The sequence below is a fragment of the Schistocerca americana genome, chromosome 1 (assembly GCF_021461395.2).
Source record: "Schistocerca americana isolate TAMUIC-IGC-003095 chromosome 1, iqSchAmer2.1, whole genome shotgun sequence".
Lineage (NCBI taxonomy): Eukaryota > Metazoa > Arthropoda > Insecta > Orthoptera > Acrididae > Schistocerca > Schistocerca americana.
The window spans coordinates 360,431,524-360,455,456 of NC_060119.1; the positions used below are offsets into that span (position 1 = coordinate 360,431,524).

The window sequence follows — 23,933 nt, forward strand, 5'->3', positions numbered from 1 at the left end:
CCCAGTAGCCCTGCAGAATTTCTGGATCTAAAGAGTATGAAAAGAGGTATTGGACTGATCTCTGTTAGGTGTCTGGAGAAAATGATTACAAAGTTTGCAAAGATATTCTTTTGAAGTGGGGTGTGACAAAGGGAGGAAAACAATTGACCAGACCTCTGTCAAAGATATGGCCACAGCACTGCAGCAAGGCTGGAGCAGTGGTGTGCAAACATGTAGTGCATGGGGAATTGCCTGAACGTTGGACATGCCTATGAGCATGGTGTATTAAATACCTCAAAACATCCTTCATTAGCCACACAAAATCAGCCATGTTCGGGACTTACTTCTTGTTGACCTGCCAGCAAGATAAATGTTCACTCTGGAATTTCTTGCTCATGTGTAAGTGGACAATGAATGGCCATGGAACATTCTGTGGTGGATGAAGCTCATTTCTATCTCCAAGGACATGTCAATGTCCAGAATTGCATTTTATGGGTAGCGGAAAATTCCCACACATCTCAGCCGGTACCACTTCACTCTGGAAAGGTGACGGTGTGGTGCAGGTTGACAGCATTGTTTATCTTGGGGCTATGTATTTATTGAAGTGATGAGTCCTGTGAGTCCTTTTATGTGCTCTGTCTCTTGTAAATGCTATGAGAAAATGCTACGAGGGTCTTCTGCACTCCAATGTCATTCCAACCGTTCAACAGCATGGACGTGTGGGTAGGATCATTTATATGCAAGGAGGCACTCCTCTACACATTGCACAGCCAGTGAAGCATCAGATGCAACAGTATTTTGGAAATGCTAGACTTATCAGCTATCGTTTCCATACAGCATTGCCATCCAGATCACCTGATCTCCAACCGTGTAACTTCAGGCTGTGTGGTTATCTGAAAGATGTGTTCAGGGCTTCAATTACAAACATAGCTAAATTGAAGGCATGCATTTGCACAATGCATTCTGAACAGGACCCGCGAGGCATTCTGATCTGTTGTGGGGCATGCTGTTTCTCAGTTTCAACTTGTGGCAGAAAGCAGTGGACAGCACATTGAATACATCTTGTGCCAGTCTCACAACAATTAAAACCAATGTCATTTCTCTTTTTATGTGGTTTTTAGCCCCACGATAATTACACTACTGGCCATCAAGATTGCTACACCATGAAGATGACATGCTACAGACACAAAATTTAACCGACAGGAAGAAGATGCTGTGATATGCAAATGATTAGCTTTTCAGAGCATTCACACAAGGTTCGCGCTGGTGGCGACACCTACAACGTGCTGACATGAGGGAAGTTTCCGACCGATTTCTCATACGCATACAGCAGTTGACCAGCATTGCCTGGTGAAATGTTGTTGTGATGCCTCGTGTAAGGAGGAGAAATGTGTACCATCACGTTTCTGACTTTGATAAGGTCGGATTGTAGCCTGTCGTGACTGCGGTTTATCATATTGCGACATTGCTACTCGCGTTGGTCGAGATCCAATGACTGTTAGCAGAATATGGAATTGGTGGGTTCAGGAGGGTAATACGGAATGTCGTGCTGGATCCCAATGGACTCGTATCACTAGCAGTCGAGATGACAGGCATCTTATCCGCATGGCTGTAATGGATCGTGCAGCCACGTCTCGATCACTGAGTCAACAGACGGGGATGTTTGCAAGACAACAACCATCTGCATGAACAGTTCGACGTTTGCAGCAGCATGGACTATCAGCTCGGAGATCATGGCTCCAGCTACCCTTGACACTGCATCACAGACAGGAGCGCCTGCAATGGTGTACTCAACAACGAACCTGGGTGTATGGATGGCAAAACGTCATTTTTTTGGATGACTCCAGGTTCTGTTTACAGCATCATGATGGTTGCATCCGTGTTTGGCGACATCGTGGTGAACGCACATTGGAACGCACATTGGAAGCGTGTATTTGTCATTGCCATACTGGCGTATCACCTGGGGTGATGGTATGGGGTGCCATTCGTTACATGTCTCAGTCACCTCTTGTCTGCATTGACGGCACTTTGAACAGTGGACATTACATTTCAGATGTGTTATGAACCCATGGCTCTACCCTTCATTCGATCCCTGCGAAACCCTACATTTCAACAGGATAATGCACGACCGCATGTTGCCAGGTCCTGTGCGGGCCTTTCTGGATACAGAAAATGTTTCACTGCTGCCCTAGTCAGCACATTCTCCAGATCTCTCACCAATTGAAAACGTTTGGTCAATGGTGGCCGAGCAACTGGCTCATCACAATACGGCAGTCACTGCTCTTGATGAACTGTGGTATCGTGTTGAAGCTGCATGGGCAGCTGTACCTGTACACACCATCTAAGCTCAGTTTGACTCAATGTCCAGGTGTATCAAGGCCGTCATTACGGCCAGAGGTGGTTGTTCTGGGCACTGATTTCTCAGGATCTATGCACCCAAATTGCGTGAAAATGTAATCACATATCAATTCTAGTACAATATATTTGTCCAATGAATACCTGCTTATCATCTGCATTTCTTCTTGGCGTAGCAATTTTAATGGCCAGTAGTGTAAAAACTGAAGTCATTTTGATTTTTATGTGGTTTATGACCGCAGGAAAATTTAAAACCTATGTCATTTTAATTTTTATGTGGTTTTTTGCCTCAGGACAATTAAAAACAAATTTTTCCCTTCTGATGCAGTATGACTTTGCTGTGATGGATGGGCTTACCAACTGACAATGCCACAACTGTTGACTGCTGAACTTGTGCAGTCATGCACATTAAACAATACAGGTAGTGTAATATGCAGCTCAAACCTTAGCTGTCCATAAATTATTAAAAAAAAATGCTTCAGTTTGTCTCCTCTACAATAATTGACACAGCTGTAGTGAAGACATTTTGTGACCCTTAATCATACAGGCATGTGGATATGGCAGGTCACCATAGATTATTGAAGGCACCCAAAGAGATATAGTATACATAGAGAGGCTTCTTCCTTAGTAAATCTGTCTTATGACAGGTTTCAAATGGAGGCTCTCTATTGTGCCCTGTTCTAAGCATCTTCCTTCATCTGTTTGTAAATTCATCCTCCTCTAATGTCATGCATCATTCCAGTTCTCTTCCTACCTCATCTTCTAAGTCCTTACATTTTTCCTCTATAATTCCTTTTTCCTATGCAGTATATGTCCCAGCCAAGATTTTTTTCCTCTTTCTGATCACATCCAATAATCTTCTTTCTTCCCCTATTTTCTTCATTGCTTATTCATGCTTAAGCCTGACACCACCTTAAGCATTCTTTTCCTTAGAATGGTATGAAGCATTCCCTGCAGTGCCACACTGTACTATTAATTTCTATGTTTCTAGAAGTCATTATGTGGTTGTTTTGCAAGAAGGAGAGTTCACAAATGGTTTTGTAAACCACATAAATGCTGAATTTCTTTTTGGAATCATGCTTGCCATGTACTCAGAGTATAAATCCATACATGTATCTCTAAAAAAGATTGAATACTGGTGTACATATTTTTACATAATACATTTTGTAATTGTGCTGTGGAATGAAATTTTCACTCTGCAGTGGAATGTGAGCTGATATGAAACTTAGAACTGTGTGCCAGAGCAAGACTCAAACTCAGGACCTTTGCCTTTTGCAGGCAGGTGCTCTACCAACTGAGATACCCACACATGACTCACAACCCATCCTCACAGCTTTATTTCATCAAAATCTCATCTCCTACCTTACAAACTTCACAGAAGTTCTTCCGTGAAATTTTTGAGACTACCCCTCCTGCAAGAAACATGGTTTAGCCACAACCTGTGGGATGTTCCCAAATGAAATTTTCAGTCTGCAGCAGAGTGTGCACTGATCACTGATATGATGCTTCCCAGAAGCACATACTTCATTGCAGAGCAAAAATTTCTTTCTGGAACATCCTCCAGGTTGTGGCTAAGCCATGTCTCCACAATATTCTTTCTTTCAGAAGTACTGGTCTCACAAGTTTCGCGGGAGAACTTCTGTGAAATTTAGAACATAGGACATTATGTACAGGTGGAAGTAAAGCTGCGAGGATGTGTTGTGAATTATGCTTGCACAGCTCAGTTGGTAAAGCACTTGCCCATGGAAGGCAAGGCCCATGACACACAGTCTGCCAGGAGGTTTCAACTATGCTGTGTTTTGTGTACATGTGTGCCTTTGTTTATATATTTTGAGAATTTTGTGATGATGGAAATCCTGACAAAAACATGCATCATACTTTGTAACATTTCTTAGACTTCAGTAACGTAATATCAAAAGCTTTTATTGTTCCTGAAAACTTAGTTGCTGGATGGGATTACATCTTTTTGTATAAGTGTTATAAAGTAAGTGATACAGTTTTTTACAGTTGCAATATGCATAACTCCAATAATTGTTTTTGTTGCTTTCTGAAAATTTTAATTCAGTGATGCAATCGCAATAGAAAACATGCATTACAGATGAAGGGCCTCTAATTTCCTGTGAACAGATAGTTACTTCAAACTTAACTTTAAATTATATAAGGAGCCATTTGTACAAAAAGTAAGAAGTACAAATTGCTCTGTGAAGCAATCTTGCTATGTAGTCATTTTGCTTAGTTTGGGTCTACAGGATGAGCTAATTCAGGAGAAAGCTAGTTTAGCTCCACAGTGTCTACAGTATTAATTACATAACCTAAAAATCATTCAACAACTTCTTTGTTAATTCAGCTGGCTAGGTTGGCTAGATCATAGTGTACCAGTACCTGATGTGCAAGTTGGGGTTTATGTGTGTGGTCCACATAACACACAGATTATTTCACTTATTTCAAAATAAAATTTAACCATATGATACATACAATTTATATAAACACAAACTTTTACCAGTGCATTTTGCTCTTAACTCTATTCTCCTGAACTTGGAGTTACTGATATCTCCCACTGATTTTGGAATTTTTTTGTATTTGCTGTGTCTTATGTATAGTGAGGGGTGTATGAAACACATGAAGACTGATCCTAATCTGAATCTTACAGACCATGTCTTCTTATTTGTTCTGAATGCCACACAATAGATTGTCTCGTACTGGAGTATTCATATATGTGTGTTACAGTAATTGCTGAAAGATGATGTATAGTATGTGTTTGTCTGCTGTTATCGGGGGTAATTTCACTTCTGGCTGTAACTGCTAAACATTTACAGTTGTACATTATTTCATAGTTTTTTGACACATTATCTGCCTCTAGCCTATATCATGCCTCCTTTCTTTTGACATCCGAAAACAAGGCAGAGGATTGTTCAGTTTGCTTCACTCTGGTTGCAGTGCTGCCTCTCTACGGTATTATATCACTTTGAAGGTACCTATGATATCAACCATGATTGCAGTCACATACTTCAAATTCAAGGGATCTACAGACTGAAAGGCTCTGTTAACTTCATCGTCTATAGATTGTTCTACACTAAGCTCCAAGATCTTTGTATATGCCCAAAACAGCCATACAACAGGGCTGTTGGACCTTGGCCAAAGTATTTAGTAAGCACATGTGTCTGTAGCTTTTTGCTAGTGAAAGGTCTTTAGTATTTCCTTTTTTAAGGCTCCATTCCCCAGGTCTCCAATATCTGTTAACAATGGCTTGTCCAACAATACTGTCAGATAAGGCACTACAAGTGAAATGACCATCTGGAACACCTCAGAATAGACACTATTTGAGCCTGGTGCCTTACAAGTTTTCAGTTCAGAAATTGCAACAGCAACTTTTTCTTGTGCAGATGTTGACATTAACAGATAACTTTCCTTCTAGTTATCTAGTTTGTATTTCAGTATCACTGCTCCACTGTCATGGGAAAGAGGGCAGTTAACGTATTCTGCACAGTCTCTCCAACTATTATTGAACCATCCTCCACAAGAATTGTGGAAATGACTGTATGTTCCTTAACTTTATCTGTTAACTATTTGTTCAGAAGATATGTCATAAACATTGAGATGTTTGGAATGCTGCATTTTGATTAATATGGAGACAAATTACCCAGACTATATTAATTAAGTGTTTGCAACAAATTTTAAGCATACTTTCAAACCTTTCCTAAACTTTTTCTCAATTACATACTTAAGGACAAATATTAACATGTTAACCCACTCAGAAAGTAATCAGATGTCTGAAGCTGTTTCTTATATTTGGGTTCAATTCTTTACAGAATGAGGTATTTGCTGGTTACCACTATTACTTACAATGAACTAAAAATGAATGTTGAGCAATATTTGCACTAGATCCCAAATAACCATTCCGGTCAGCTCCAATATGTTCTCTGATAGCTTAAGCCAAGCATAATAGTTGTAGGTGAAATGTAATCCATCTTTCACATTCTGGAAGAGAACTGAAATCATGTGATGGACCTTAAAATGAACTCATGCAACAACCACAGCAACACTACATGTTTTCTGCCCCTAATTCATACTGTAACTGACAAACCACAAGTTTCACAAAAGTACAATTTAAAACTCACCTATAAATGCACAAGAAGCCTTGTGAGTGATTGACTTGGGCTAAAAGACATTAATCTGGTTGCAATGACACAAGTGTACTGTATGTTCTTGCAAGAGAGTGTGCACAGGGTTGACATGTATACACAATGACTCTGGATTTCAGATAACAACAAAAGCATGAGCTTACTGTGGCAATCTTAACACTTACTATAATCAGAAAGACGACTGAAATACAAACACTGTCAGAAAATTTAATAACAGTGCAAAAGTATTCAAGACACTTCATAGAAATAAGCTACCATTGTGTGGAACTCCTGTTGCACAGTATAAATGAATCCAATGTGGTGCAATATAGCCTAGTTTGTTCCAGAAAACAATGCAAATTCCCAAGCTGAGCTACAATGTCCAAATCCTTTTATGTGCCTATCCAGCACTTCATGTCTGTAGTATGTCTCAATTGCTTTTCTCTACATATTGTTTTTGCATGTTAGTAAGACTAAAAATGCATTTACATCTCCACATAATGTCTGCCTGTGACAGCAGCAACAGTGTAAATTAATTACTACAGCTACTAACCAGCATTTGACAATGGTAGTCACAATCACCAGTTCACTTTGGTGGCCAAGTTGGAGCACAACTCGGGTCATGAAACTGCATTCAAATGAGTGAATCCGAGTATCTCTCATGTGGCAATGATGTTTCACAAAGCATGAGCCACTTATCACTCAAAAACTGGATTGGTTCTGCATGAGAACAATGTACAAGCATCTTGCTACCTGTCTTTTGACAGATACTGCTCCCTGTGGTCACTTCTAGATTTACTTTGAAAGAAGCAGTAACGAACTTTAAGAGCTGCCTTTGTGTGCTCATGTTGCCATGAGACACATGGGTGTAGTTGTTACATATTCCCATAGGCTGCATTTCACATTTGTTGAGAGAGCAAGAAATTTTGTAAGCCGCAGAGGAAGAGCTGAATGATTCTAAATAACGGAGTCTGAGTGTGAACAGTCTGGAAAATATCTGAAAAACTGTCCCAGGAAAGCACAGTACTGGCTCAAAAATTGTTCCTAGTGTGACTATCAACAATAGCCACGTACGACGACTTTTTCCATATAAAATTCCTGCTACTATGAAGAAGCAGCATCATAGACAGGTTTGCAAGTTCTGTTCAGAGAAGACCAAACAATCATCTGGCAAAACAAGCAGGAAATCAAGAAGCTGGTATTGGCTTTATTGCAACATACTTTTCTGCATGACAGAATGTATCAGACTTTTCCATGCAAAGACCATTACTTGTAAAATTACTCAAGAATTCACCTCACTTTTTTTTAAGCATAATTATGCTTTGTCATAACTATGGAAAATTTGTGATCTATCACAGAGCCAAAATAGAGATGAAAAATATGCCTTGAAACTCAGTCTTTTTGATAGTGTACTGCTCTTTAAGATGTATCAAACAGAGATGTACCAGTAATATAAATAGATCGTTTTCTTGGCCTGCAATTTTTCTAAATGACTGAACCTCAATGTCTTAACTACTGCCCAGGAAAAATTATGTAAACATGAGTTTATTCAGTCTTGAGAAGCTGAATAAATTTTTTGTCTTCAGTTTGTTAAGTTTTACCTTCAAAACATTTCAACATACAAATCTTCCCCCTCTTTTTTTGATTTTTCATTAACATACAGACATTTTTAGAAGACTTGATACTTTACAGTTGGTTTCTGGAATTATTAAAACATTATTTTCCATAGGCACAGCACCTGGTCTGTGACAAAATTACTTACATCAATTTGACTATGGCTGCCTTCGTTCAATACCCTCTTCACTGCACATGCAGTTCTCACATAAAAGACAAGAAGTTATCTGTAATTATTTGAGAAGCAAGTAATACAAATTACAGTAAATAAAGACAAATAAATAGGACTTCTTTTAGAGTTTCACAATCTTTTTATTGCAGAATCATACAAGTACTACCAGTTTTAATCTAGTCTTTCTATGTAACAGTATCAGACTTCCTGAGGTAGCATTTTCATCCATGATAAATCTAATTGCCTAGACATTTTGTGCTACAAGGTATGTAAGGGAAAAACTTAGTAGATTTATTCTAAAACATTCATCAAGATGAAAAATGTGGGATACATAAGAAGAATACTAAATAGACAGTTATAGGAGCATGAATACTTTTAGAAAATTTCTGTGACCTATTTCTTCATTTTTATCTTTTTCCATGCACATTACACAGAATAATTTATAGTCCAGAGAATCAAAACTCAAATTTTGTACAATGTTCCTCCTGCTAAGAAAAATGCATTTAAAACATTACCTATAATGAAAACATAACAAATGAGGCATCATTCCACAACTAAACAAATTCCACAAGTGAATATGCCATTTTACATTGGAAATGCATCATGCCTATAATAAACATAGCCTTTAGTTTGCTTCCTATTTTTACACAAGGACAGAGCTGGTTCAGTGAAGAGTAATAACATTCTATAAATGAAATTCAGTAGACCTACACAAAATCTTGGTCAGTTCTTTGTTCAACAAGATTAGTAAATCACAGACTGTGTACCACTAGTATAATAAGATTACTCCCAGAATTTAAAATATATGTTCCATTAAATATTATTTTCCTTGCATAGCACTGTAAACCTTCCATAAATCCTCCTTTAATCAACAAAATGCATGTGCAGATGAATCACCTTACAATCCGAAGAGTGTTTTGACACATCATTAATGCCGTAATTACTGCATCCACGAACAATGCATTGGAACTACATAACTTACTATCTTCTGACAAACAAGCTATGTAACTGTGTTCCCTGTAACCTTATCCACACATTACATTTAATGTGAAATTGTCCCTTTCGCTTAACAGTAAAAAAATAAATAGTGAAAACCATCTTAAAAAACAAATTTGCTCTCCACTGCTAATATCATTCTTTCACAGTCACAATTTATTGCAGCAAAGTAATTTTTCTTATATTCAAGTTTTATAAATATTTTACAATAATATAGGGATTATCATACCAGAACTCTAATTTCAGCAAATTACTGTGGAAATTAACCTTCTCCAGCAGTTGTGGTATAAATTCAGTATCAGAGTATTATGTTCTTGTTTGCATTATTGCAGATTTCAGCTTTGATTTCTTGTTTGAATTTTTCTGCGGTGTTGTTGGGATTTTCTGTGGTGTCATTTGGAAGGCCAGATATCTTTTACATAGACAGTATAATAATTTGACAATGCTTACACAAGTTCTTGAACACAGTGTTACATAAAAACATTTAATCTTACAAATAATTCAAACATTTGATCATCCACTTACATTATTTGAACATTGTAATAAAAACTACAATTTTAATTTCCAGTGGCATATCAGATTTTTATCTAGAACTCTTGATAATACAAAAGTTCAAATTAACATTAACTTGTTTATTTCAAGTTTTTTGGGTTTTGGGTTCTGCTTCTTTATAGGAACTCATGATGCACATTAAAATGATTCCATCAAAGAAGTGTACTTATCATTTATGGTGTGTTAAATAAAGAAATTCTATTTACATTTTTTGTTCAAAGAGGCTTAAAAGGTATAACATCTCAATCGGTACAATTCAAGATTGCACAATATACAACAGTGGCAGTATATACACATAATATATAAATGTAAGTTGATACATATCTTGCTTCCTTTTAACTGACAAATTGTATAAAGACCACTTTTTATTATTTAGTATTTTATGGCAATACACAATAGTACACTGGAAATGAAATGCATTTATTTTCTGGAAAGGTTTGTATCTTCACAACCACACTTGAATTTGTAAGATTTGCAGTGAAAAGGAAAGAGTAAAATTATGAATGTGAAACATATATAATGAAACAGAAAGAGAAACAAAGACTTATCTAAACTAACTCTTTCTTTATAGCATAACAAAAACATAGACACAGATACAAAGGAGCTGTATACAATAACAGAATCTGAAGTATAACAACATATTTCTTCAAACAAACCTTTGGTTAAAAAACAGTTAACTAAAAAAAATCTAGTCAATGTCTGCTATATACATTGCACAGTTAATGAAGAAACTGTGCTAATCAGCATTACATAAACTAGGTTACATAAAAATGCCAACATAATGCACTGTGAGGAAAATGGTAACCCACAATACAGCCTATCAGTATCATAGCATCACTCCACCCTACCATTAATCTTGAGAAGATGAGTATACAAGTGAATGATGTATTACAAATCAAAATTATTTTCTGGAGTAGCACAGGCATTGTCTTATTCAGTCATGTGAATTTTGCCTGCAATTCCAGTTCAGTTCTACTCATACATGAATGTCTTAAAGGTGTCACAGCACCTCAGCTATGACACAGATGAGTATATACTTCTTGCTAAATTTTTCTCCTTCATTTATTTAATACTGAGTATTCGGTGAGTGCCTCTGATTTTGGTGATATGAAGCCACTGAATTAGTAGGGTTGACCACTGATGTAGGGTTAGGTGACAGCAGTTGATGCTGAGGTGATTGTCTCAGTTCATTCCTAGTCGGATTAAATCCCTGTGTTGCTCCTGAAGAACTACACTTATTATTTGTATAACTGGGAGGTCCACTAGTATTAACACTATTAGTTGCACCATTTACTGATACACCACCTCTTGTCGAAGAACTGTTGGCAGTGCTTGCACCTCCACCACTGTGATAAGACCCATACGAAGAATCTGCTGAATCCTGTCTGCGTGATATTATGCCGTACATTGACTCTGGACGAGCAGAACCTCCACCATATTTGTTTGTCCCTGTGTTGCATCCAGTCCCACTACTGCACTGACTTACACCGTATACACCACCTGCCTCAGGACGACTTGCAACTGTCGCTACTCCACGAACTCCATAGATACTATCTGATCTTTGCTGCAGCTGACTTTGCTGGTTTTGAGCATTTTGGTTGGTAACATTCAGGTTTTGGTTGAACCTCATAGGATACAAAGATTGTGCTGGCACCAGAGGACCTGGTCTTGGAAGTCCATCCCTCTGTGCACAGGCAGGGCCTGAAGGCACTTTACTGTACACAGACTGTGAACGGTTCAGATTAGCTCTGGTCAATGGTGGTGATTTTGCATACAGTGATTTGGTGCCTCCATACAAAGACTCCACTCTGTCAAGTTTACAGGGTGGTGCTGAGTAGAGACTGGCTGTTGTCAAACTTGGACAATAAGCATTACCAGGACCTGAAACAAATTTATCTAACATTACAAGCTGCCCAAACTATCACACTGATGCACTAGATGGACTAAATCTTTTATTGCAGCACTGTTGAACATATGAATGACAAAGAACAAACACTCATTCTTGAGCTCTGAAAATTTTGTAAGCAGTTCCTATGATGGTGGGGAAAAGCAGACACTACATGAAAGAAACAAACATGATAACATGTAGATAAGGTAGTAATAGTAACTGTAACATCAACATGTTTTAAGAACTAGAAAGGATACAGTAGTGCAAACTTTAAACATAATTGTTACTTCCAACTCTTTGTCAATTCACTGCCTCTCATGTAACCCAGAATTAGAGCTTTTCCTGCTCTCCATCATCAGTATACCTCTCCTTTGTCATTATATGTGTCATACTTGTGTTTTCCTACTGAAAAAAATACTTACCATGTTCTGAAAGTTTCAGATCTTAAGTATATTTATTCTACTTGTGTGTCAATAAAATTGTCTAGTTGCTCCTATTTCACCAACTTTATTGTCCTTCTATGTCTCACATTCATATTATGAATATGCACACATTGAAAAAAAAATATTGCATCACCACGGTTCTAGGTTTCCTCACCCTTTACATAAAAATGGAATAGATATAAAAAAATTCAGTTCTCCTTTATCATTCACAAAAAGAATTGCAAGTTGTACAATAATAATGTAGACTTTCAGAATTTGTGTTCCAGACTGCGGAATACACAAGTACCTCTAGTACCTGGTAACATGTCCTCTAGCATTGATGCATGCCTACATTCATTATGGCATACTGTCCACTAGATTGTCAAGGCACTGTTGGTCCAGACTGTCCCATACCTAAATTCCAACTCAGCACAGATATCTCAGACTGTTTGATGGATCATCTCATCCAAAAACAGCCCTTTTCAATGTATCACAGGGATGATAAGAAGGGTTCATGTCTGGAGAACATGCTGACCATTCTAATCTAGTGAGTTCATTATCACGAAGGAACACATTCACAAGAAGTGCATGATGAGCACAAGAATTGTCATCCATTAAGACACAAATCCCTCTACAAAATGCTGCCAATATGATTGCACTATACATCAGAGAATGTCACCTCTGTCTCATATAGTTGTCTGATCGGCTTCAGTGATCACAAGTGGAGTACTTTGCCCCGCATGATGCCACACCAAAACATCAGGGAACCACCACCTTACTGCACTTGCTAGGCAATGTGTCTAAGACATTCAGGCTGACAGGACTACCTCAAAAAAAAAAGTCTCCAACAATTGTCTGATTAAGGCATATGCAAGTTTCATTTGTAAATAGAACTTGATGCCAATTTCGAATAAGTCCATTCACCTTGTTGTTGGGCCAATCTGTAAAGCACTGCATGGTATCTAGGTGTTAGATGTTGGACCTGGCTACGGACATCAGGAATGAAGTTGCACTATTTCGCACTGTTTGAGTCGAAACACAACAGTCTGTGGCTGCACAAAAATCATTATTCAGCATGATTGCATTCCTCTCATGGCTGCTTTGAGCTGAAATCCGTAAGTAGCAGTCTTTAGCTGCAGTAGTAGCCTTTGAGTGGCCTCATCAAGGCAATTCATTGACACTTCCTGTGTGTCTGAACCTCCTCCATGTCCAAACAACATCACTTTGGTCCACTCTGAGACATCTTGAGAGCCCTTCCTGTCACAACGTAACAATGCAGATATGATCAAACTTCAAAACTGACCTTCAGGGCATGGCAAACTAGAGACAATACAAGTAGTGTACTTCCTTCCTGATGTTATGATTGGAACTGACTGATTGTCATACCCACTCTATCACATAGGCACTGCACATCATAAAGGGACACACTCCTCTAGCATTAGCATTACTTTTACAAGGAAATGTACTCAAATAAGATTAGGTTTTTGTTATACCAGATATTTAAAAAAAAAACAGTACCAGGAAAAACGGAGGAAATATCCTCTATCATTATGTTAAAAACGGAAAAAATACGTTAAAACTATACCTGTTGGTGAGGCTGGAGTTGGTGGTCCTGCCTGGTTAACTGCTGATCGGTACAAGTCTGTGGCACGTAGCGTGTTGTATGTGGAGCCATTAAACTTAGGACCAGATGGCTTCTCCAGTTCATCATATGGGTCTTCATCAGAGTGGATGCTTGATGAATCTGGAAAGATGTCAAATATTGTATCTCCATAACCAAATCAAACCTTTCTTGAATATGTATGACACAAAACATGTTTTGAATATAATGAAGGGAGTTCTTGGTAAAGTAGGAAGCAAGCTGCACTACAACAATGCTATCAATTTTAACAAGTAAGTGAGTTACTCGCCATACCTATTACGAATGTAATGACACATCATTAAACCCATAGTTTCAAAGTTTTATTTTCTTGATAAGATTTTATGACATCTGAAATAGTATTATTCCTACGTTTGTAGAGCTAGACAGATATTAAAATTTAAGTGTGATTGATTGAAAAAAAAATGCTCTCTGGCTGCTGTACACTATACTGAATTCTGTCTCTCATGCAATCAAAATAATAATTTATACATCAATTTTTCAAGGTTTTTATGAACTGAGAGTTTTGACTACGTCAGTGTGGGTTAATACAGTCACTCCATAGGATGGCAGTCCCTTTTTTAAATTAAAAATCTAGCAGTGTAATTCACTACAAAATATCATTTATGTTGTGCTTGATACAGTTTCTAAAACTTAAAGATGTGACAGGCTTGCTCTCCACTGAGTTACATATTTATAAAATGAAGTTCTGTGTTCACTAAAATAGAATGAAAAATTAGATGATCACACTTTGCTTAGCATCAGGTATGGATCATAGAATAAGAATTTTGATTTTGATCTAAAGGATTTAAACCCATAAATGTTTGCAACACTTCAACACAAGTATGCAATAATTATTTCTGGTTTTCATAATATAACTTATTGTAGATTTTATTCCATATTTGAGAGTTAAAACAAATGTGAGCCAGTCTATAGAGTTTCATACTAATATGTGGTACACAGGGGAACTCAAACAAGAAAGCATGCTATGCAACTGCCAAAGTCGACAAAAATTCAATGTTTAATACGTTTTCAATAAAAATCCAATACAAAGCAGGCAAACCATGCAGCAACCAACTTAACATGATAACTCATGCTGAAAGAAAAGTAGTCCATGATGTACATATTCACTAAATTGTTATCATTCAAGAGTTCTGCTTAAATAACAGCCAATTTTCTTAGTTGTAGTCATAAGGTACAACAAATACAGATTCCGTATGTGTGTCTGGAAAGAGTATATGTAAATTTGCATTTTTGTTCTGCGCTGCACTTGATAATGAATTCTAGAGAGAAATTACAAGTTACACAATAATGATTTTCTTGACATATATCTGAGTGACCTTTAGCACTCACTGTTCTCAGAAACCAACATAACATTTCTTCTTTCTGAAGTACGACCAAATGCAAATGGGGGAACTATGGCCATATGTACTACACAGGCAGTAATATTAAATTACAGCTGGTCATCTCAGCCTTCAGACCTTCTCATAAGCTTGTAGCTGCCATGTTGCATACTCATGAACATGAGGTGCCAACGATAAAAATTGGGCACAGTGAGCTTGCGAGTTCCCACTGAGTCCATGAGACTCATGGACAGTGAGTGCCTTTTGCCATAGCGCTATGACAATGAAGGCACACCTTCTACAAACTTTAGGTGACAGGACTTACATCCTACCAGACAGACCCGGAATACACCAGAATAATTCCAGGTGGTATAATTTCAGGCTGCTAGTTGTTTAAATTTTTATTAGGAATTTGTCATTTCACAGTAGATGAATGTGATGCTGATGACAATGTTCCTGAATTTTCCTGAAGTTTCTCTTGTTTGCTCATAAAACCATCTCAAATAAAAATGTTTTATTTTTATTTTTATTTTCATATCTCTTTTAGTTTCTGAAGAGTGATGGATTAAAATCATACAAATTGATGCATTTCTTTCATTCACTGTCTAATTTATCTCAGTGATAAATGCAGTTAAAAAGCTCAGTCACAGATGAAGATTCAAGAAGTCATTATGTCTCACAGTTACAAAAAATTAAAAAGGAAAATAATTTTTTGGGAATGGAATTATACAAAATGTTCCATTAATTTTATGTCCTTTAGTTTCACTGAACAGTTTGAATACTATTTCTAATTTGAATGGTATTTCTTATTTACCAAAGGAATTATCTACTAAGTTTCAACTTGGGACCATTGTAGGAATCTTAATTTTCCGCTTTACTTTTTTTAGCACTCTCATTTCAAAAAAAAAAATCCTTCATTATTTTAAAGAGGTAAGAAAAAAGGGAGGTGGTGTATTCAACAGAACAAATGTTTATTATTGTTATTTTTAATTTCAGATAGTGACTGATGTGATCCTGTTGGTTATATTCAGTGCCAAAGAGAGGGAAGCGAAGTGTTACTCATATACAAGGGAAACACCATGTCTGTGAAAAGATGTAAATGGAAAAATATCATACATTTGAGATCCACAACAGTTTTAAAATGCAGTAAGGACACAGTCAATGACAAGCATGTGTTGATGTGTGTGTTGGATCTGTGGTCATTCAAAATTGTCAGGGGAGAAACATTTATTAGTCTTTCATAAGAACTAATCTGCATTGGTATGAAGGACAACACAGTGAGTGCACAAGAGGTTTTGCCTTCTGCAAGAAATGTCTTGATATCAAAAGATATAGTCAATGACATGAGAAGTTAGATCTTGTCTAAAGAAAAGGAAGCCTTTGATCAGAGTGAGTGTAATATAACATCTGATCTTTGAACTGACAATTACCACAAAATGGATTATGTTACTGTTCAGTATTATTGTAGATTTTGAAGACAGATGTGAATTGAGAAACAACAAAGTTTCCAGATGTCACCAACATCAGCGAAAAAAAAAAAATTACAGAGTTACATGAAAAAGTGCAATACCACCTACTAACTTGTTAGGAATTGATCGTAGAATTGCATATGCAAATAGGAAGTAACATTCTGGTTGAATGTGAACTAGTGTTACTAATGGATTGGCAGGTACAAAATTATCTGGGTCTCCTAGAAGGTAAGGGTTAATTAAACATAATATAATTAATAATGATGTTATTAATACAAATGTGATAGAATCCCTGAAAGTAAAGTATGGGTGAAATGGAATTTTTTCGATATCTCCATTTAGCCCTAATGGGTTATTAGACCCTGTTTGATGGGGAAAAAATAAGTGAATTGCTGCCATAGCTGCAATAATAAATGGTGATACAAAATGAAATGTAAAGAATCAATTTAATGTTGTGTTATCAACAGCAAGTCCTCCTCACACTCATTGAACTAAATCTGTTCCTAAGTATGGAATTGCTGATAGTAAATTAGTCATTACTGTTGCACCTCAGAATGATATTTGGCCTCAAGGTAAAATGTATCTTATAAATGCAGTTGCTATAACTAAGAATAGAATTACTGTACCAATTATTTAGGTGTGTGTGTATATATATATATATATATATATATATATATATCTGTGTGTGTGTGTGTGTGTGTGTGTGTGTGTGTGTGTGGATGGATATGTGTGTGTGTGCGAGTGTATACCCGTCCTTTCTTCCCCCTAAGGTAAGTCTTTCCGCTCCCGGGATTGGAATGACTCCTTACCCTCTCCCTTAAAACCCACATCCTTTCGTCTTTCCCTCTCCTTCCCTCTTTCCTGATGAGGCAACAGTTTGTTGTGAAAGCTTGAATTTTGTGTGTATGTTTGTGTTTGTTTGTGTGTCTGTCGACCTGCCAGCACTTTCATTTGGTAAGTCACATCATCTTTGTATATATATAAGATCCATAGTAAATTCCTCATCCTACATATCCTCTGAACTAAGCAAAAGGACGTTTGTAATGGATCATGGGTCGACCAAAAGAAAGCTCTGCAACACAACAAACTTACTGCCAGGTGCAGTGCATTGCATTACCACAGCATTAAGGCAAACATTGCCTAAAAAATTCCTTAGTGAAAAATTGCCTGAAATTTATAGATCCTTCCAGACAGTGTGTAGAGCTGTAGGATACATAAAATGCTCTGGTTCAATGGCAACATTAGGAGGGAAAAAAAGCCATTACATCAAGATGTTGCAACTACATGGAGTAGCATCTACATGATGCTGAACTCATTTCATTTGTAAAGAAAAGACACTGGGAACTTGTTATTGGAGAAAAGCAAGCAGCAAATGATATCTTACTATCAGTCTGTTGTAAGATATGCCATAATTACTTCCCTGGAATCTTTAAAAGAAACCACAAATGATGTGAATGTTGAAACAGATCTGACCCTGCCCTATGTAGCACCACGGGCATTACATTTATTGTATTCCTGTCAAAGTGAAGATGACAATGTGGTGTTCAAATTACTGAGAAGACATGCAGGAACTTTTCTAAAAGAGAAAGTCATTAATAAACTACGAGATTCTCATTACATTTCCACATTGTTTCATCTGCGTTTCAAGGAATTGTAGTTCTAAATGAGGAAAAGAAAGAAAATATAAATCAAACTTTTTCTCATAAGTTAGATAGCATAATTGCGGAAGAACAGAAAAAAGATCTGATGCTTTCTTCCATAAAGAAGTTCCAGAGCTGATGTTCATCTACTTCCATATGTAAAAGTGGACCTGAGAGATACCTGACCATGGATGGCCCTGGTAATGACTTCAAGAATATTTAGTCTTGGAGGAAGGCCAATGTTTGTGTCTTCCCTAAAAAAGTCTCAAAAGCAATAAAAGAAGTTCTATGCATTTCCACCATTTCCACCAATAGTGCTACAAATTAATGAAATTTTATCATATTGGCTTATTTACATCAGAGTAACACTGCTGTATCGGTTTTATTAATCCATACCAATATGAGGGACAAGCAAATTATCTTATGAAGATTAATATCGCACAAGATGAAACATAAATAATTTGTGTAAATACACACACACACACACACACACACACACACACACACAGTTACACTAATTTTATGGCATTTTTGATACTACACTGTTTCTAAACAAGAGAGCAAGAAAATGCAAAGACCAAAATACTATGTTAGTGAAATAACATGTTCATTAAGTGTTTACTTATTATGTATTCATATACATTCATTAGCAGGTCATTCATTATTACTCTCCAACTATTTCCCTTTCACTAGGAGTATGACTGAGTTGCCTCATTCATGAGCACCTGCGTTCAAGTCATAAGGCATTTCCATTAACTTCACAGGCAAGAGAGAACAGTCTTTCACATCATTTGTAGAGACACTAAGCTTTTATGATTAGTTATCTGAGAGATATGATTCAGTAACATGCCACAGCAGCATTCATGTTTCATAATTTTGTTCTCAGCCATGTTAGCTCATTTTAAAAATGGTGGTCAATAACAATTCAGATCCAAGTTTTTGACTTTGGGGAAAAAAATCCATGTGTTAATGAAATGGCCAACCTGCGACTTTTTGACTGTAGCATTACAATTAGTCCTACCTATTTTAGTGGTATAGCCAAAGTGACACAGGTTTATAATTGGAAACAGCAGATAATTGTTTGTTTTAAATTCCCAACTGCTTATTGAACTATATGTTATTTTCAGCAGAGATATGATTTCCAATAGTCAATTGAAGTATGATAAATTCAAATAGATATATTTCATTAAGAGATAAAATACACTCCTGGAAATGGAAAAAAGAACACATTGACACTGGTGTGTCAGACCCACCATACTTGCTCCGGACACTGCGAGAGGGCTGTACAAGCAATGATCACACGCACGGCACAGCGGACACACCAGGAACCGCGGTGTTGGCCGTCGAATGGCGCTAGCTGCGCAGCATTTGTGCACCGCTGCCGTCAGTGTCAGCCAGTTTGCCGTGGCATACGGAGCTCCATCGCAGTCTTTTAACACTGGTAGCATGCCGCGACAGCGTGGACGTGAACCGTATGTGCAGTTGACTGACTTTGCGCGAGGGCGTATAGTGGGCATGCGGGAGGCCGGGTGGACGTACCGCCGAATTGCTCAACACGTGGGGCGTGAGGTCTCCACAGTACATCGATGTTGTCGCCAGTGGTCGGCGGAAGGTGCACGTGCCCGTCGACCTGGGACCGGACCGCAGTGACGCACGGATGTACACCAAGACCGTAGGATCCTACGCAGTGCCGTAGGGGACCGCACCGCCACTTCCCAGCAAATTAGGGACACTGTTGCTCCTGGGGTATCAGCGAGGACCATTCCCAACCGTCTCCATGAAGCTGGGCTACGGTCACGCACACCGTTAGGCCGTCTTCCGCTCACGCCCCAACATCATGCAGCCCGCCTCCAGTGGTGTCGCGACAGGCGTGAATGGAGGGACGAATGGAGACGTGTCATCTTCAGCGATGAGAGTCGCTTCTGCCTTGGTGCCAATGATGGTCGTATGCGTGTTTGGCGCCGTGCAGGTGAGCGCCACAATCAGGATTGCATACGACTGAGGCACACAGGGCCAACACCCGGCATCATGGTGTGGGGAGCGATCTCCTACACTGGCCGTACACCACTGGTGATCGTCGAGGGGACACTGAATAGTGCACGGTACATCCAAACCGTCATCGAACCCATCGTTCTACCATTCCTAGACCGGCAAGGGAACTTGCTGTTCCAACAGGACAATGCACGTCCGCATGTATCCCGTGCCACCCAACGTGCTCTAGAAGGTGTAAGTCAACTACCCTGGCCAGCAAGATCTCCGGATCTGTCCCCCATTGAGCATGTTTGGGACTGGATGAAGCGTCGTCTCACGCGGTCTGCACGTCCAGCACGAACGCTGGTCCAACTGAGGCGCCAGGTGGAAATGGCATGGCAAGCCGTTCCACAGGACTACATCCAGCATCTCTACGATCGTCTCCATGGGAGAATAGCAGCTTGCATTGCTGCGAAAGGTGGATATACACTGTACTAGTGCCGACATTGTGCATGCTCTGTTGCCTGTGTCTATGTGCCTGTGGTTCTGTCAGTGTGATCATGTGATGTATCTGACCCCAGTAATGTGTCAATAAAGTTTCCCCTTCCTGGGACAATGAATTCACGGTGTTCTTATTTCAATTTCCAGGAGTGTATCTTCCTCAAGGGAATTTAGGATCACAGGCAAGTTCATTACTAGTTTCAGCTTCAGATGAGTAGCCCAGATGCAAAGGCTGCTAAGTGCATTTTTTTCTCAATTTTGAGTTTAGCACACTACTGTATACCTTTTTTCAGTACCTACATGATGGAATAGGTTTCAGAATGCAAAACCCACTATGAACCATTGAAACTGGCAGTGGAAAATCATTTTCAGTTGCAAAAGTAGCTAACTGTACATTTGTCTTTGTGTACAAAGCCCACTAAATATCCAACATTTACAACTCCCCCCCCCCCCCCCCCCCCCCCGCAAGTTCAACAGCCATGACAGTCACCTTTCACCTTTACATGCCCAGATGCAAAGCACACCAGCTGATATCAGACTTAATCTAGCCATTCAAAGCTACCTTTCAGCTTTTTACAATTAGAAGGGATACTTTTCTTATTCAGAGTTAGATTGTCTGTGCTCTAGTGAACACATATGCAATGCGTTGTCAAAATATACGCCAGTCAGCACAGTTCAGCTGATCAGTAGGATGTCTGTTGATGTATTTGCATGAGTGTTTTGAAAAAAATAAGTGATGTGTGCACTGTGTAAATGCAGAAGATATACAAACGAAGTGGGAGTAATTGAAATAATATGAATTCTGCAAGAAGTCGTCAGTAGAACAGAAATGTTTCCAAAACAGAAAGGTAAGAACATGAAAAGTGTTATTAAAGCAATATTATGTAATGAAAATAGGGCTGACACTTATTGTTATGACATACATGGAAGGATTAATGAAAGTTACTGGTAACTGGCATTTCCAGAGGCAAAAAGCCAAAAAAAATCATGTTCCTGAAAAGCCAAAAGAAGAAGATTTGTCTAGTTTGTGGAGAGCCCTTCTACAACTTTGAAGCTGGAGAGAGAAACAGCATCCTGAAGAGGGGAAAAAATTTCAGCAAAGGAAACGGCTCAACACCAATCATAGCTGGTGTAGAACTTATAGAAGCCAAACTCGGAGATGTCAAAAAGTTTTTGGAACTCCACTTTGGTGAAGACTGGGCAACCAACGACAAACTCAAATCCTACATCGAAGTGTCAGATGAGCAGGAAGGCACTCGTAGAGTCGCTCCTGCCATTTCCAACCATCAGAAAATTTTGTAGAATTTTCAGACTACTCTTCGAAATAAAGCATATTCTGTTTATATTTGCAATAATTAAATTCCACCCTTCTGTCATTCCTATCATATCATTGAATAGCAGATTTTGCTACATCAAACATCAACATACCTGGAGTAATATTTGGCTGAGTATATGCCAATCCTACATATACAAAATTGACAACTGGATTCCCAACAAAACTTTCACTGAAGTGACAAAGCCAGAAGATGAGTGAAAGTGTAGCCAGTAGCAAACACAGTGTGAATGTTGTAAACTGGGCAGAAAATAATGGACACATCACACAAATTTCAGAAAAGGAACAGGAAACAGCAAAAAATTCACAATTGTAATATAGATACCTAGCATGAAGTTGTTTTTGCCATTACATCATGATTTTACATATATGAAAGTTCTTTTGGTTTTCTTCTCATTTCCATCTAGAATCACACTACCTATTTTTATTATTACTGATGGTAGGCAACATACATTTTGAGACTTCCCCCTTACAGCCATACTTCACCTATAGCTATAGCAAGGTGCTTTCATAACAGTGAAAGTTTGTGGCCTCTGAGAACCATATATCAGATTGTGATGGCATTTTTCTGTGGCACAGATGGAGAAACTCTCAAATATTGTAATGTGAAAGATTGAAATTTGGATACATATTTGTTTTTTGGTAATTCTAAGAGTGTATGGAGCAAAAATTTCTGATAATAAATCAAGTCTACAGCAGTTCTACCCATTAGTTCTTTTATTTCCATGACTGTTCTGAGCTCATTCATTGTCTTCATATTGAAATAGTGCTGCACTGGACAAAGTATAATGTGAAGCAAGTATTTTCCAGCCAAACAACAATGCTAAAAGTGTTGGAACATGGGCACAAATAAGTATATCCCTATAGGTATCAAATAAGAATATCCTTATTTTAACTGATTCAGTAGCAAAGAACTAATTAAATACTAAGAAATTATTATTAATGCCTTAAGATTACCAGTTTCAGTGCAACACTCATCAATTCAAGCAGAGAGAAAACAGAATTAATAAGCGTGCATAAACACTACCACTTGAGAAGTATAGTTCTTAGTTGTGTCACTTAATTTGTGTAAAGAGTGTACAATAAAAAAAATTAATATTTTGAACCACTTCTAGAGTAACACTATTTCCCGGCGAAGGCACATACCTAAAATAAATATGTTACAAACTTCCAAATAAAAAAAATATTTAACAGAACACTAATCATTCTAAAAAGACCAAAAACATGTACTACAAACAGAATTTATATCATGTTTCTACACAAACTCACTGAAAGAAATTTTGATCTTAAAAAAAAAATTGGAATATATGTTTTAATATATTTTGCATAAACAGATATAGGGCTACTCTGCCTCTTCTTTAAAAATTATTGTTTTGGCTCCAGTTCATCAGTGTATGGATCTCTGTTGTAAAGCATGTTATAAATTATTTGTTTGTTATTCCTTATGATGACTTCTGAACACTAAACCTCAATGTAATTACTTTGGAATCATACCAAATTTTAAACTTTTATATTTAGTTTTGGACTAATCAAAATATTCTGCAGATGACTGATGAGTTCCACTCCTTTAAAGTCACATCTACAGGCCCTTATGCTTTGGTTTTATTTATTTATGCATTTCTGCAAAAGGGGAATTTTTTAACATCTGATATTAATCTAAATGTTCGGAAGTCTTTTCTGGAAGTATTTGTCTGAAGTGCAGCCTTTTATGGAAGTGAAACATCGAGGCTAAACAGTTCAGACAAGAAGACAACAGAGGCTTTTGAAATGTGATCCTATAGAAAAATGCTGGAAATTAGATGAGCAGGTCGAATAACTAATGAGGTGGTACTGAAGCAAACTAAGGAAAAAAGAAATTTATGGCACAACTTGACTAAAAGGAGAGATTGGTTTATAGAACAAATCCTGAGGTATCTAAGAATTGTCAGTTTGATAATG

At 37.8% G+C, this 23,933-nt stretch overlaps 1 protein-coding gene across 1 annotated transcript in view; it reads right to left on the reverse strand.

The window, feature by feature from the left end:
• Positions 1–8,360: 8,360 nt before the first annotated feature.
• Positions 8,361–23,933, reverse strand: part of LOC124599972 (neurogenic protein big brain-like) — a 303,231-nt gene continuing 287,658 nt past the window's right edge. Inside the window, exons 6-7 of the mRNA XM_047136123.1 lie at positions 13,685–13,843; positions 8,361–11,670 (exon numbers count right to left, since the gene is read on the reverse strand). Of these exons, the coding sequence (XP_046992079.1) occupies positions 10,856–11,670; positions 13,685–13,843 (974 nt within the window). The 3' untranslated portion in view covers positions 8,361–10,855. The remainder of the gene's footprint in view (positions 11,671–13,684; positions 13,844–23,933) is intronic.